This window comes from Pelecanus crispus, chromosome 7 (assembly GCF_030463565.1).
Source record: "Pelecanus crispus isolate bPelCri1 chromosome 7, bPelCri1.pri, whole genome shotgun sequence".
Classification (NCBI taxonomy): domain Eukaryota; kingdom Metazoa; phylum Chordata; class Aves; order Pelecaniformes; family Pelecanidae; genus Pelecanus; species Pelecanus crispus.
This window is the reverse complement of record NC_134649.1, coordinates 29,360,638-29,377,460: the sequence shown is the minus strand read 5'-3', so window position 1 is coordinate 29,377,460 and position 16,823 is coordinate 29,360,638. Positions and strand designations below refer to the sequence as shown.

Here is a 16,823-nt window from a genome sequence, read left to right as displayed (position 1 = left end):
GGGCGGCCGGCGGCCTCCAGCGAGGGGCTTGCCTGAGGGGCGGGCGGGCGGCCCGCGCTGGCAGGACAGGACGGCCCCGCCTCAGGCGGAGCCAACCCACTGGCCACGCCTGCGTAACGCCGCCGTCTCGCGCCGGGCCCCCTCCCCCGTCACGTGACCGAGGCAAGAGGACGTCACTTCGCCGTGCCGCCGGGCCGTGCAGGAAGCAAAGAGCGGTGTAGCCGGTGAGCGGTCCGTGCGCGTGCCGGTGGCGCTCGGGGGGCGCTGAGGGCGGCCCGCTCCCCCTCAAGCTCCTGCTGCCCTCGGGTTCCCGTTCCGCCGCCGCGCCCCTCGAGGTCGGTGCGTCCCCGGGGCCGGCCCGCCGCGGACTCCTGGGCGGGCGAGCCTCGGGGCGGGCGACGGGGGCTGGGGGCTGCAGCCCCGAAAGGCGGGCGGGGGCCGCCTCGTGTGGTGCGGCCGGTCCTGTGCCGGCGTGAGGAGCCGGGGCCGGGGCCGGAGGCGGCGGCGGGCCCCGCGGCAGGGCTGTACGCCGCCAGCAGCGCCTGCCGCGCTTGGAGGTGGGAGTTTGCGGAGCAGGTTGGCCCCAGGTGCCAGAGGCCGCCTTTTGGTGTCAGTAATGTTATTAGAAATAGGGAAGATTTAGGGAGGAAATGGACTTGACGACGGACATCGGATGAGCTTAACGTACTTCAGCTAAGAACTGGCTTTTCTGAAAGTGCCCCTTATGTAGCGGTAGGAAATAGTGATTTTCTTTGTCATAGAATCATAGAATCGTTTAGGTTGGAAAAGACCTTTAAGATCATCCAGTCCAACCATTAACCTAACATTACCAAGTCCACACTAAACCAATTAAGGGTAGACTAGTCTAAACCATGTCCCAAAGTGCCACGTCTACCTGTTTTTTTGAACGCTTCCAGGGATGGTGACTCCACCACCTCTCTGGGCAGCCTGTTCCAATGCTTGACTACCCTTTCCGTGAAGAAATTTTTCCTAATATCCAATCTAAACCTCCTCTGGCGCAGCTTAAGCCCATTTCCTCTCATCCTATCGCTAACTACTTGGGAGAAGAGACCAACACCCACCTCACTACAACCTCCTTTCAGGTAGTTGTAGAGAGCAATAAGGTCTCCCCTCAGCCTCCTCTTCTCCAGGCTAAACCACCCCAGTTCCTTCAGCTGCTCCTCATAAGGCCTGTGCTCCAGACCCTTCACCAGCCTTGTTGCCCTTCTCTGAACACGCTCCAGCACCTCAATGTCTTTCTTGTATTGAGGGGCCCAAAACTGGACACAGTATTTGAGGTGTGGCCTCACCAGTGCCGAGTACAGGGGGACAGTCACCTCCCTGCTCCTGCTGGCCACACTATTCCTGATACAAGCCAGGATGCTGTTGGCCTTCTTGGCCACCTGGGCACACTGCTGGCTCTAAAGGAGGTATTCAAAATACCCTACTCTGGACCACAGAATAAAAAGCTTTGTAAAAAAGCTGTAGATGTTCGGGGGTTATGTGAACTTGGTTTAAAACCTGTAACTTCATGACAGTTTTAAATGATGTTAAACTGCTAATCATACTTTTACAACAGATTAATTATGTCTGTCAGGGGGATGACAAATATTATTAAAAGCCTTGGCTTGTTTTTCAGTTAATATATTCCTCCACTAGATCAGTTTTTAATGCCTGTATGTTTAAGAACAAGTGCTAGAACTTAGACTAGTGATAGTGCATCTTTACATCGGGTTATCCTTGCTGACTACACTTGTTAAATTTCCTACTTGTCACAGAACTTAGAACTGTCTAAAGCATACTGGTAAATCTTCACTTCAGGCACATTATTTCAGCTGGGCTCTTTTGAAACTCCGAGTTTATTCTACAGTTAAAGTTTTTGATGTCTTTTTTTTTCTTTCTTTCTGTCTTTCTTACATTCTCCTAGTGACTGCTACTATTATTAGAGGCTGTATGTGAACTTCTGTATGCAAGTTCTACAAAATGTATACTTTTCATCTTTTATTTCAGTATTCTAGAATTTGTTGCACAAATTTACCTTGGCTTATTGATCTTGCGTTAAGAAAGCATGTAAGTGAATACTTGCATCAAAGTACATTAAAGAATATTTTCAGAAGTGTCAGTACATCAGAAGTGATTGTATATGATTCTCTGTTTGCATGTCCATAGTATAGTGAGGCCCCCTTCACTTTTATAATACTGACTCTTTAGGTACAGCAATAATGAAAATAAGTAGGGTGTTAAAATTCATTCCCAGTGGATTCTTTTAGGCTGGTATTTTCGTGTTTGTTACTCGGGTACTGCTAGGTACTGTCGGCTGATCATTTAAAATGTTTGACAATATACTTTAGTGTTGGGTATGTCATGTGCTTATTTTAACAACAACAACAAAAAAAGCAAAATGAAAACTTTGCCTATTCCAAAGGTTGAAAAAGAACATCAGCTTTTTTTAATGCTTAATCCTCCAGGGTGTAGAAGTTTTTATTGCCCACCGCATAGTTTTTACACTAGTGAAATATTTAACTTAAAGAAAATTCAAAATGTGTAAACTTGTGGTTTTAGTAGAGCTTGTCTGGCAATGAAAGTAACAACTTTCTGTTGCTTTTTGTTATTAATTGAAAAAAAAAAAAAGTGTTAAGTAATACTTTCCCAAACTTCTGAAAAAAGTGGAGGGGGGATTTAATGTATTAATATTGACTAGGCAGCTATTGAACCTCTGAACAGAAGTTTTATTATGGAAGTCTTGGCATCTCTTGGCATCAAGTACCATGTAATCTGACTCTGTTATTGCTAACACCTATATGACAAACAATTGTTTGCCTGTTTTATGATGAGCTTTCTGTGACATTGGGTTGCAAAACAGAAAAAAATCTAAGGCTTAAGACCTATGTAGTATTAAAAGCTAAATGTTTGCTAATTTATGTGACTACTTCTACAACTTACACACAGAAAAAGAGGTTTACAAAAATGGTCAGAAAATCCCATGCAGTTAGTTCTGCTGTTTATAGTTGTAGTACTTGCAAAGTTTCAAGAAACTGATTGTTTTTCATGCTAATGAAAAGAGATTTCAGAGGTTTTTCACGTAAGCTATCAGAATTCACATTACCACAAATTCCAGCTGCTGTTAAAAATTAAGAAAAGGGGAAAAAAAAGTGGAGGGGGGTACAGAGGGAACAAAATGGCATATTTGCAATACGCCAGTTAAAGCAAGACATCATGACAGAACTGAAACATATAGCTTTCACCATGAAAAATATGGAAAACCTCAAACCTGTACCCAGAAAACCACATTCCACAACTTAGCAGCAAGTAAGGAAAGCATTTAGACTGGAAGGAGATGAATAGCGTAAACTGAACGTAGAAGGAATAGCTGGATTACACTGAAGACTTTGTTTAAGGAAGTATTGTGTAAGGAAAAGCATAACTGTGTCTTTCTCAAGTTAACTTTGACATGTTTCAGAAATTCTTTCAGAGAAGAGCTGGCTGCTTGGCAGTTATTAAGAAATTAAAACCACCTCTCATTCCCTTCCCCCTCTTCTAAAAAGCATGAAAGAAAAGCACGTAAGCTCTGTTTGTATTGCACAAGTGACTTCACAGGACAATAAACTTGGAACTGTTCAATTCAATCCAAGCTACAGTACAGCAAAACTGTAGTTCATCTATTTAGATTGGTGTCAGATAACATAGCTATGCTGGAAACCTTATTTTGAATTTCCTGTATGTAAAATCCTACTGTTGATCCATGTGGAAAGGGTATTGTGAAGGATCAGTAACATTAAAGGCAATCACATGGGATTATGTTATGCAAACTAAAACATTTAGTCTTTAAAAATTACTTAATTGAAGGAATCATTTCAAGATTGTTTGAGTTCAAATGGTTGATTTGATAAGCATTGTGAACAAAACCTGAATCGATAGCTGTTGATGTCACTTCTGGACTTAGAAAACAGCAGTTAATAGCTTGGTAGATGGATGTGTTGTGATAAATAGCATATGCTCATATCTTTGTAAGGAGTTTTAAAACTAATATTTTAAAATCTTATTTTTAATATGTAGCAAATCCTTGTTTTGCAACACTTAGCTTATCTTAGCTACATAGTCAGAGACAGAATGGAATGCGTAATAGGAGGACCTTCCTTCCCCTAGATGTATATTTGAATACTCTGTGTCATGGACTATGTCTCTGAAACTTGCATCTTAATATGTGTAGGTATAGACATGAAAAGGAATGCTAACAGTAAGTAAAGGAGATTCTAGAGGGCAACATTTTCATTTGAGTTTTCAGGAAAATAAGGCTGAGCTGAATCACCTCATAGTGAAATGAATGCTGCTGCTAATGTGAGCAAGGGGACTGTTATACCTAGTTGAAGTAGAGACTTTTGGTAGCCCAGTTTAGATGTTTTACTCCTCATTCTGGGGTAGCATCTAAAATCCTGGAATTTGTAAGTGTTGCGAATTGAAGACTATGTGCTTATAGGAATACCATTCAGCCAATGTGGAGTAGTGATTTGGTTTATAAAAAAAAAAAAATGCTCCCCATATGCAAAGACCTTTAGGACAGAAGAACTGTAAGGAAATAATCTAGACTTGTACATCACATTGACTTTCTGATGGCTAGTGCAGCTATTAAGAAAGTTCTAGGTTTTTGTTTCCAGCTTTGCCATCCACTGGCTGCAAGACTTCTTGGTTTTAGTTTCCCTTTGCTAGCTTTACTTGTTAATTTGTAAATGCTTTATGAGTGTTCAACTTTCAGCACAGGCTGAGAGTGAAGACCTAGCTAAATGAAATGTTAGTTTGAATTTTAAATGCCATCAGAACTTAAATAGTACTAGTAGGCTTCTAGACAGGTACCTAGATAACAGAAGGAACGCAGATACAGGGTTTAGCATTTTGTTATTTTTGTCTGTGGCAGCCCAATACAAGATATAACTCAGAAGTACATAGTTCAGATGTAGTATCCTAAGTAATAGAACAAATCATGGAATGTCTGTCAGGAAATTGGATCCTTCTAGGCAGCTTGGCCAAACAGAACATATACTTGCCTTCCATAATTTTACATACAAGAAATTGGAAGGACTTTGCTTGGACTGAAAGGACCTCTGATCGATGATTTTAAAAATTGGAATAACTTAGACATTCAGAGGAGTAAGGCTTTCTACACTTTAACCCAACAGAATGCATTAAAAAGAAGCTTTGAGACGTCATGAGTAGTATGGTTAATTGAGTATATACTTATCAGGCATATCTGCTTTTACAGAATTCTGTTTAACAGCGGTCATTAACTAAAATCATGGCAACTGCCAGTAATGAGGTGCACCATCCTGTAGATCCTGGAATCTCAAAGCTGCAGTTTGCTCCCTTCAGTAGTGCCTTGGATGCAGGATTCTGGCATGAACTAACCCAGAAGAAACTCAATGAGTACCGATTAGATGAGACCCCAAAAGTTATCAAAGGATACTACTACAATGGTAGGTAGAAACTGAACATCTTGCTTAGTAGTTTGGGTTTCTCCTGTCATTCCTCTAAGTATTTGTGTAACATATTTTAGGTATTTTGCTGCAACATTAGGAAACACAGCTGGGTGAGCTGTTAATTCTGGTGTGTCTGTGGGTAATTTATAACTGACATTAGCAAAAAGAGGCAAATTAATCTATGTATTGCAGTTTAAAAGAAGCATGTTGCTGCTTTTTGTCCAGGTGATCCTTTGGGTTTGCCAGCTCGCTTGACATTGGAGTTTAGTGCCTTTGATATGTAAGTATGTACTGTGGTTTACCTTAATTCATATGTGAAGACACTTTGCTTGTATAACAGTAACGCTTTGGTATATAATATTACTTGGACAAATTCCACATGAAAATAAATACGCATTTTCATGAACTTTGTAATAGTGGAAAGACTGCTTTGAGTCAAAAACATTAACTCTCTGTGTCTGAAGTAGCTTATTATTCTGAAGGGCCAAGTTTAAAATATGCTGGTAAGTCTCAGATTCACTCACTGTTTGTATATATGTTTATATAAAATATAATCTTTTTCTATTTCTTTGGCTCTTCTGTGCAAGGGAGGATATTTCAGTCATCTGACTTCTGGTCAAATTTTTCCTTACATCTTTATTTACTGAGGATTCATTGTTAGAATTAGGAGCTCAAAAAAGTTTTTACAGTCCCTAGTTGTAACATTGTAATATCTTCCAAAGTATTTAAACTTTATGACTGGAATTTTGTACTTTTGCCTTTACCCCCAAAGTGCAAGGTAGACCAAAGCTGCTCAGTGTACGCAGCAAAAATGAGATGAGAGGGGAAATATTTTTTCCACATGGTTTTCAATTCCAGCAAATGCCTAAGTTAGTAGAACTAACATAAGAACAGATGTCTTCGTAGTTAGTGTCTTGTTTGTTTTAAATCGGTGGATTACAAACTTGTAAATCACAGAAGTGACTTTCTCTGCCTTGGTTGGTGAGAATGTTAGGAGCCTGGTGAGGCTTTGTGCGTTTTGAGGTAATTTCATCAGACATATTATTCCACTAGCTCTTATGTAAGAACCTTTAGGCATGATACTGAAAGCATATGCAGCAAAGTGCAATTGGAAGAAAGCTGTGATATTTGGAACAGGAATTTCAGATTAGGAAAAAATGGATGGTACCAAGGTATCTGATCTCTCAAATGTTATGACAAAACTATGAAAGGTCCATCTGTGCAGTGCTTAATTATTCCTTCTGCTGCAGTAATTTCCTGTGCTTCTGTTCCTGTACTTTAGTAGTCAGTTTAGATGATCATGAAGAGTTCCCTTTTAGCTTTAAACATTTTTGGAAACTACATCATGTGTATTTATTATGTACCTTAAGCATTTGCTGTGTTTGAGTTCTAGCAGTGATCAGAAACGTAACAATTTGAGAGAACAATGTTAAAGGAGTCAATGAAATAAATCAGGGAATATTGTAGGGTTTTTTTACTTAATTTAGATTCAAAAAGGGGGAAAAATACATACTGTTGCTTACAAACAGCAGCTTCTCCAGCTGATGATATTAGAAAGTATAAAAGCTACTCAATCTTTTCTCTGGTTTAGGCTTCCTTTTGGATGTCTTTTAAACATAAAATTTTAATTGAGTGACTCTATGTGAATGAAATATTGACATCTAAAGTTCAGTCTAAATTTTTTCTTAGTGAAAATCACATTTGTCATGGAGAGTTTATATTTGAATAGAATTTTAAAATCTTCAATCTATGATGTAATGCACCTTACTAGAGATATTACAGATGCCTAATGTATTTTTGAAGTCTTAATACAGATGTGTATCTGCACAGTTTCTTATACCAATCCATGTTCAATAAAGCATTTTGATCACAAAAACGTTTTTGTTAGAACTGTGTTAACTTTTAGTATGGTGCCTCGTCATTTGACAATTTTAGGGCAACCTTGCATCATAGAATAGCTACTGCTACTACTGCTGATCATGTTACAGGTGTTAGTATCCGGTTCCCAGAGGTTTCTTTCCTTTATTCAGGAATGCTTCAATACCAGCACGTTGCTGTCCTGCTTTCGGAACATTGTATAATACCAACACTTTTGAGACTTTCAAGTCCTGTGATAAGAAATCACTTCTGGAAAAAGAAGCAAATGAGGTAAGATTAAAAATCAAATCAACTTGTAGACAGAAAGGGTTTTGAAATAGCCAGTGAAGTGCTTTATACTCTCTGCCCCAAATATTGGCGATACTGTCCATACTCACCCATATAGTAGCCTCAGGTTTTAACTTTTAACTCAGGATTTAACTTTAACTCTGGAAGGAATAGAACAGAATATTTCAGTTGGGAGGGACCTGCAACGATCACCTAGTCCAGGTGCCTGACCACTTCAGGGCTGACCAAAAGTTAAAGCATATTATTAAGGGCATTGTCCCAATGCCTCTTCAACACTGACATGTTTGATCTTTGCTTATTACTGTTCTTTGCAAGAGAGTAGAAACTAGCTAATTATACTTGGAGGACTTCGTTCAGTGTTCTGCTAGGCCACATTTTAAGCTTAACAGTGCTATTGGAGCTGCCAGTGACTTGAGTTCTGTAGACATTTTTAAAATTTGTCTTGACACACAGAAACCAGTAACTGCCTGGTTTACACTTTAGATTATTGCAATACATCTGTGTGACAAAGTGATGGGGAAGCTCCAGAACAGCCAGAAGGCTAAGATAAAGCAAGAAAAAGACGGCTGTCAAAGGAAGGGGCTAGTCTGCTCTCACTGTAACTAAATTAAATGTCGTGGCTTGGGGAGAAGTGAAAATCAAACTAAGACAACCTTTTTCTTTTTGAGACGCTCCACTTTGACTAGTCCTTGATTCCTTTAATTAGATTGATTGTCTGCCTGCTGACCTTAAGTAGCAATGTTTTCATGCATATCTTCACTCAAAGCTATGGATTTTATGTGTTCCTGTGGCCTAGTACTTCCCTGCCAGTGGTAGGTATGATGCAGTATCTATCTTTAGGGAAACTGGGAATGTCAGAATGCTTTATTTGCTCTTGGGGTTTTTTTGTTTGTTTTTTATTAAGACAAAGATCAAACAGGTCTGCTTTGTACAAGTATTGTAGCGTCTTTTCTCACCAACATGCAGTGTACTGCCTTCTTGCATGTCTCCATTTTTTTGGTCAAATTTCCTAGTAGCTTATTCACATATCTAGAATCTATAGATCCCATGAATGAAAAAGATGAGAGTGCAATAAAAGGCTATATTAGTATCACAGTATGTTCCATATTGTCCTAGTGTTAATAGTTCATATACATGAGGGACTGTTGCTGATGAGATTTCTTTTGTTTCGTTTGATGCTCTGTGCCTGATCCATGAACTAATGGTCCTCTTGTCCCACAGCTTCCATGATTTTTTTGTGTTAGAGAGTGCACGTCTTACCTTTAGAATCCTTTTAGCATAGATAATAGCATGGATGAGATCAGCTGGGAAAAGATCACAGTGGATTACTGGGAGTGTTAATTTCAATACTTTTAAGGTAGCTGGAAGAATTAAAGATTTCTGCAGCTGTTCTCATGCTACCTTCATATTTTGTTTCTCTGCCCTTTCTCTTTCGTCTTGTCCCCACAATCAATGACAGATATGGGAATCAATAAAATCTGGAGCTGCTCTTGAAAACCCTATGCTCTTGAACAGGTTCCTGCTGCTGACATTCGCAGTGAGTAACAATAGTATCTCTCAGAGCATTGTAGTGGAAATGAAGTAGTAGTTCCTTTTTAGGAGAAATACTGTATTAGTACTAGCATATTAATATTATCAGGATCATTTTCAGACATCTTAAAATGTCTGAAAACATTTTAAAAAAACTAATAAGCCATTGTCATGTACAGATATAAAATATTTTAGGATGTATTCTTTAAAAAATGCTCATGACATCTCATATTCTTTTCTACAAAAGTGTAAGATTATCTGACAGCCTTATAGATATTATTAAAAGTAAAGCAACTGTTTCATGTTTAACAAATTGAATGTTTTAATAAATAATGCTCCAGCTAACAAAAACTAAAGTATTGTACACACATTGTCTGTTTAAATCTTAAATAAAAACATATACAGAGAAAGGAATTCTTCTAGTATTTTCTTATTATTTTCTAAAATCATGACACAGTGCCTTGTGAAGTAAAGAGAGCTATGGTTAGTATGATTGGTATCATCAACCATCAGTCATGATTAGTATTCCAAACCATAATTTACTTTGATTTATGTTTATTATCTAATTTTACAAAATTTCTTTTCTAGGATTTAAAAAAGTATCATTTCTATTACTGGTTTTGCTACCCTGCTCTCTGCTTCCCCGATGGAATACATATAATTCAGAAACCAGTGTGTCTTGGTGACAGATTCCCATTAAATCAGGTATTCAAAATACTAAATGTTATGAAGTCTGTAGCACTAAGCAGTTTTGCGGGCTGTAAAACATTAATGTTTTTGTTAGCACATACTGAATTAATTTGAGAATCTAATTTTTTTTAAAATCTTCACCTTTATTTCCATGTGGGGTTTTTGTTTACCTCTTTTCTCGTTACTGTATAAAATCACTCAGTTTAACATCACTTCAGCTTTATTCATTTAGACGCAGATGTGGCAAAGAATTCTTGAAGAGGCGGTTATGTTTCTTTTAATTTTTATATACAGCTTATTGAATATATAGCTATGTTTTTGAAACTCATTATATTTTTAAGAAACTTTTTTAAAGGGGCATTCCCTGGAAGAGCGAAGTCATTAGCAATTTCAAAATTGTTAATAAAATGCATGATTGGACAAGAAAAAGAACTGGATAAGGAAGATTGATTTTTTTAGGGGAAAAGTCAAAAATTTTTTGTAGTTTCTTTCATATTACAATGCAAAAGGATGAAAAAAATCAACTTGCCCACATGTGCCTTTTTGATTTGACAGAAGTTAATGCAAAACCTTGACTGGCTTTTTAATGATGTAATAATTAATGAGAAACAGTTTGGGTTTTTCTTGGTGAAAAATGCTTAATTCCCTTCTTCTCAGAAGACCCTCATTTGTTCTGTAGTAATAAATAGTGTAAAAATACCTGTCATGATCCAAAGACGAGTTTCAACTGAACAATTGTCGTGGTTTAGCGCCAGCCAGCAACTAGCACCACGCAGCCGCTCGCTCACTCCCCCTACCCCGATGGGATGGGGGAGAGAATCGGAGGAGTAAGAGTGGGAAAAACTCCTGGGTTGAGATAAGAACAGTTTAATAATTGAAATAAAGTAAAATAGTAAGGATAATAATAACAATATAATAATGATAATAATAATATACAAAGCAAGTGATGCACAATGCAATTGCTCACCACCCACCGATCGATACCCAGACAGTTCCTGAGCAGCAATTGCTGACCCCCGGCCAACTCCCTGCAGCTTCTATACTGAGCATGATGTCACATGGTATGGAATAGCCCTTTGGCCAGTTTGGATCAACTGTTCTGGCTGTGCCCCCTCCCAGTTTCTTGTGCACCTGGCAGAGCATGGGAAGCTGAAAAGTCCTTGGCTAGCATAAGCAGTACTTCGCAACAACTAAACCATCAGTGTGTTATCAGCATTACTCTCATGCTAAATCCAAAACACAGCACTATGCCATCTACTAGGAAGAAAATTAACTCTATCCCAGCCGAAACCAGGACAACGCTGAAAATATATGTAACAAAATAAATTGAATGGGACTCTGATTTACTTTTTTATAAAGCTACTGTGACTATCAGAATGAGATTTTTATCTTATTTTACTATCTATTGGTAGATCAGTTTGTGGCAATGATAATAATAACCCTGTTTAAACTTTGCATTGACATATGTTGTTTTAGCAACTGAATTTTTTATCTCAGTTCTTGTGGTCATAATGGACTTTAAAACTTCTGAATATGCTATGTTCTAAGATTATTTGAGTGAGCTAGCCTTCCCAGATGCTAAAACACTTTTTGTAGTTCTGTATAAGATTGTTAAAACTGTTAGTTACAGTTGTCTTTTTTGCTTCTAGATTCAAGCACTTCAGAAAGCATATGATGAACTTTGCCAGAAAGAGGGGGTTACAGCCTTGCCTTATTTTTTAATCAAGTATCATGACAACTCTGTTGTGATATCTCTACTGAAAAAGTGGGATGGTTTCTTCCAAGACCAAGGGGGAAAGGTAATGAGAATTTCATGTCTTTTTATAAACTACAAATGTTTAATTTACAAATGGTTTGAAAAGTGTCTGTAATACTGAGCTGAGCACAATGGTCGGCCAACGAATAGCCTGGGTAAATAGCTGAAGACCAGCAGCTTGGATTGATTTTTGTGTTGTGTGTCTAGTTCTTACGCAAAAGCCCAGTTACATCAGATTAACCATCAGCTTGAAAACAAAGTTCTTCATGCTCTGTCTCCGTTGTTATTAAAACAGTAACAAGGTAAGTTTGTGACAGAGTTAGTGTAACAATTAAAGTTTTCCAACCACTTTACCTACAGTACTATAATAATGCAAAACACTTCTTTTGTGTACTAAAAATCGGTACTCATATGCTTTATATATTTGTTGGTTATGGTAACAGTAATTGGGAGTTATGGGAGTTTTCAACTTCAAGTTTTCAAATTTCAGTGTGTGTTTTGCCACATGTCCATGTTATAACGTGAGAGCTTTGGATAAAAATTGCTGGGAATCCGTATCTGAAGAATGTTCAAGGTAAATGCTTTGCAATTTTGGAAGATAGATGGGTTGTGCACCAGGAGAGGCTGGGATATTTCTTCTTGTTAAATGCAGACATCATGCATGTCCTTTGAGTGTAAAGTGAGTACTACCCATTGCTTTCAATTAGGGAAGAATTATAATGATACATGAAGCAGATGTAATCACAGCAAGAGTTGTCTGGCTTAGTTGGCTTGTGTTTATGTACACTGAATTCTGTTTTGGATCGTGTTGCTCAGGTGCTGAACTTTGCTAGGCCTTTCTGAATGCTTTACTGTCTTTATTTTTCGTGAACTTCAAACTTTTTTTTTTTAATCTTGCATGTCACTTAAGTGTTATGAAAGAAAACTCTGAGTTATGGTGAAGAGCTAGTAAATGCAAAAAAGAAATTCTTTTTTGTGATGGAGGTCTTGTCACACCTTATAAAAGTAATTGTAGTTCTATTTTATAATACTTGATCTTCAATTTTTTTTTTTGCTTTTCCAAATTTGTTTTTCTGAAATTAAAACCTAGGTCTGTGTTTCTTCTTTGTAAAATAAGAAATTGAAGGTTGCAATTTTAAATGGTAGTATAACTACAATAATGGGTCATAGATAAGAGCATACTTAATTAGATAGGGACATTCTCAATATGAGAGAAATCTGTAATAATCTGGAATATACTTCTTCATTAACATTCACTTTGGAGGGGAGTGCCAAAATTTTTAGACCTGTCGGATGAGATCTATTGCATCAATACTGCCTCTAGAGTTTGTTTGTACTTCAGTGAGCCAAATGAACTTGCTCCTCTGGAAGAAAAATATGTTTTTGCTGTAATGTTCTGCTAGTTTGTGCAATTGAATCAGCTAACTAATGGGTCTTATGCCTGCTTGAATCAGCAGTTGCAAAGCAGCAGCAGTGTATGGCTGGGAAGAGGGATGGAGAGTGGGCCCCTGTTTCTCCTATCTGCATCCATTAGATTGGCTCATCTGCATTTCAGACTGTTTTAGGGACACCTTACTGATGTGGTAGAGATGTGGTTGAGACCAGTCACTCTAAATCCATCTGTAGGCAAAGAAGAAGGAGGGGAGAACTCTGTAGATGTAGTAGACACAGGTACCCCTAGTGATGGCCGAGTTCAGATTCTCAGCATATCTAAAGGTAGGCAGTGGTATCTTTCTAATCTCTAGATGTGTTTTGGTTCTGCATTGACTGTGAAGTAAGCTCCTAGTTTAGATGTCTCAATTACGAGCATGGTATGACATTGGTTGAACATGAGACAGAATGTCCAGTTCCTTTATTTGATCTCATCTTGAAGGCTGGCTTTACAAGTGATTTTTATGCTGTTTTACCTTTGACTTGACATCTTGCTGTCCTGTCCCCTTTCACTTTTTGATCATCCCAAAATCAATACAGAATTTTGTTTCAAGAGCAAGCCTTCAGTTACTGGGCTTCTCCAATAACAGTGTGTTTAAGGAAGGTAATAAAGGTACACATACTGTAGTGAAAAGTGGATGTCCATGAAGAGGCTAAACTAAACAAATCTCAAAGCTGTGGCAAACGCTTGACTGAAATCTAGTGTGACCATTCTAAATACTTAAAGTGTGTGTGTAGGCATTCTCTGTCCAGAAGTTTTACCTTAAAAATGCCAGATAACCTTTACTGTGAACTTAATATCAGTATGGATAGATGACTTCTCATTTAGAGCAATTTTATTTGCAGGTGACGGTTGGAGTTTATGATCCATGTAATTTATCCCACTATCCAGGATGGCCACTCAGAAATTTCCTGATCCTGGCAGCCCACAAATGGTATCTGTTTTATTCTTTCCCACAAACATTATTTATTGGTTGATAGCAAATTAGGGATTTTTTTCCCCCATGGCACTTTACTCGTATCACCCACCTGAGTTTTAACTTTTAACCTTGACATGACTCACCTTCAATGATTCTGATTTCACATATATTCTGTTTTTTACTTTTGTCAGTCACAAGTTCCTGTTACTCTTACTCCTCACATGCATGCATGTACCTGGAAATAGAGGCTTCAGACCCTGTCAATACCCTGTAGCTGTTTTAAATCTTGTTTAAAGTGTTTTATGATTTTCTATAATTAATTAGTGCCAAGTAATAGTAGACCTAAATTTTGAAAATCAGGTACTCCTAGGTTTTCTTGTAGTGTACCTTCTTGAATTTTTTGTTGGGCAGAAGCTGGGAAGACAGAACATAGTTTTACACTCTTGTATTTGGGGGAAAAAAAAAAATCATTTGAAGTGTCATATAAAATTGGATTGCTGTAACAAAAATATAATTAAGTTGCATTTTCATAGTTTTGAATTTTACATTTTATTACAAGGCTCACAGCAGGGAGAAGAAATGCTCAGTTAGGTATGGCATTTTCTGGGCTGCTATCTGAACTGTAGCGTAGAAGGATGTGTAAGTGCCCAGAAGGCTTTACACATTCTGAGATTCAGAGTTTTTTAGGCACTAAAGTTCTAATTGTTTGATCTGAGGATTTGAATCATAAGGAGCAAAAATGATACTATATCAAGAACTAAGAGGATCTTGCTTGTGCCATGGCAAAGTACATCATGTCACGTGATGTGTGCTCTGTTGCTTCCTTGCTTTTTATTCCTCTAAATATGCAGTTTGTCCAGCAGTGTTGTATAAATGACAGAGGACAGGCTGACAGTGTCATTTCTTTAGAGCTGTTTCACGACAAACTAGTCATTTTCACATACTAAGCAACTATTTTTATTTATACCTGATAAGAACAAGTGTTCCACTACTAACAGAAAAGCCTTATTCAGAATCTGCAAGAGACTAAACCTGTGTGAAATAGTGTTTGAAAGAAGTCCCTTTCCTATTAAAGAAGTTGCATGTGTGTCTTTATTTATCTTTTTTTAAATGGCAGGGGCAGCATTCTCCAGTCAGTTGAAGTGATCTGCTTCAGAGATAGGACCATGCAAGGAGTGAGAGACATAACACACAGCATTATCTTTGAAATAAAACTTCCAGAGAGAGTCCTTGGCCCAGGTAATCCATTTAGAAAAAAAATTTCTTTCCCATTTTTTTCTCCCTCCTCAATCACCGTGAAGATGGAAAAAATAAATTAATACTACTAAATCATTGCTTACGCTAAGTTATTTCAAATGGGTTTTAAATTGTGTGAATTTCTGTTTAAATGTCTCTAAAGGAAATCGTTCCTTCTTCAAAAAAGAAAGAAGAGAGCGTATTCTCTTTTAATTTTTTCCTCCTTAAATTGTGTTTGTAATTTAAAAAAAAAAAAAAGTCCACCTGGTGTCATACGAAATACAAACCCAAGGCAATTAGCAGATAGTCTCTTTTTGCCTTGTTAAATTTGTACACAGTCCATCAGCTAGGAAAAAAGCGTATGATTGTGAATTCATGCGATGCAAACTTTCTATTTCTAAAACGGTAGAAGCCTGCTACAGAGTGGAACTGTTTCTTCAATACTATAGTGAGGTAGGCAGATGTATTTTAAAGCAATAAACTTGTAATGCTAGAACATGAACTCAGACTTATTTTCTGTGTACAGGACAGTATAATAAAATTTCTCTACTTCATCAAAAAAGTTCTGAATGCTTTACCTATTGTTGTGAATTGTTTAATTATTATGTGATTAGGATATATAATTCTCTACTGAATTTACAGATAGAGTGTAGGGAACATGAAGAGATGATTGAACTTGGCAAAATTTACTGAGTTCTGAACATAGCACTCTGTTTGACATTAAAGATCCAGAGGCTTGATGAGGAATGATGCCATCTCTGTCCCAGGTTTGAAGCAAGCGGAACAGGCAAAAGCAGCACATCAGACACCTGAGAGGAAAGCACTTCTCAAGAAGCAGTGCTTTCAGTTGATGTAGAACACCAAAATTTGTATAGCAATGTATACTAGGTTGTTAAGAGAGAGATTATTTACTTACAGGTTTAGAATTTTTTGGGTTTTTTTCCAACAAGGTTAAATCCAACAAAATTTCTTTTTTCCATCTTGTGATGGTAAGGCTTCCTTTTTTTTTAACATGTCAAACAGGTTGTCCAAAAGCTGTTGGATGGGAGAAAAATCCAAAGGGAGGCATGGGTCCAAGAATGGTGAATCTCAGTGAATGCATGGATCCAAAAAGGTTTGTTTATTATCATTTAAATTTCTATAGTTTTCTTTACTTGGGGTTAAGCCTTGACAAGTAGAAATGCGAAATGTAAGGATTGTCTGTCTCTGTTAGATAAGAATATACAGTAACACATATACTGTGTGTTGTTTGGACAGTCCTATTGGAGGTAAGGACCTTAATAGAGCAGAGTGCACTGCATGCAGCAGAAATATTTTTGACGCTAGCTTAAAATTTCAAATGCATTATATTTAAAACTGAGTGGAATGTAGGTCATAGTGTTACAGACCTGTGGTTTTCATTGAATTCTATAACCTGCAGGTTGTTAAATATAATGAAAATAAGCATGGAGAAAAGTTCATCCTTTTGGAATTGTTAGAGTGTGACAGGAAAGAGCTCAGGAAACATGACCTTAATAATTTTTACCATTCTGCTCATAATGTATGGGCAATGGATTGAAAACAGTCTGTTGGCTCATCTGCTTTCACTGACTATATGTGTGTTCTTGACTTTGAAACACTGTA

The 16,823-nt window shown here is 37.8% G+C and overlaps 1 protein-coding gene across 2 annotated transcripts in view; it reads left to right on the top strand.

Annotated features, from left to right (window-relative positions):
* The first annotated feature begins 204 nt into the window (after window positions 1–204).
* ATG7 (autophagy related 7) overlaps window positions 205–16,823 on the top strand; it is a 120,367-nt gene continuing 103,748 nt past the window's right edge. Inside the window, exons 1-10 of one of the 2 annotated variants that reach the window (XM_075713880.1) lie at window positions 205–224; window positions 5,258–5,468; window positions 5,697–5,751; window positions 7,502–7,619; window positions 9,097–9,174; window positions 9,756–9,872; window positions 11,507–11,656; window positions 13,891–13,979; window positions 15,082–15,203; window positions 16,224–16,314. In XM_075713880.1, coding sequence (XP_075569995.1) covers window positions 5,291–5,468; window positions 5,697–5,751; window positions 7,502–7,619; window positions 9,097–9,174; window positions 9,756–9,872; window positions 11,507–11,656; window positions 13,891–13,979; window positions 15,082–15,203; window positions 16,224–16,314 — 998 coding nt within the window. In that variant the 5' untranslated portion in view covers window positions 205–224; window positions 5,258–5,290. The remainder of the gene's footprint in view (window positions 225–5,257; window positions 5,469–5,696; window positions 5,752–7,501; window positions 7,620–9,096; window positions 9,175–9,755; window positions 9,873–11,506; window positions 11,657–13,890; window positions 13,980–15,081; window positions 15,204–16,223; window positions 16,315–16,823) is intronic. The other variant, XM_075713881.1, reaches the window with a different exon arrangement.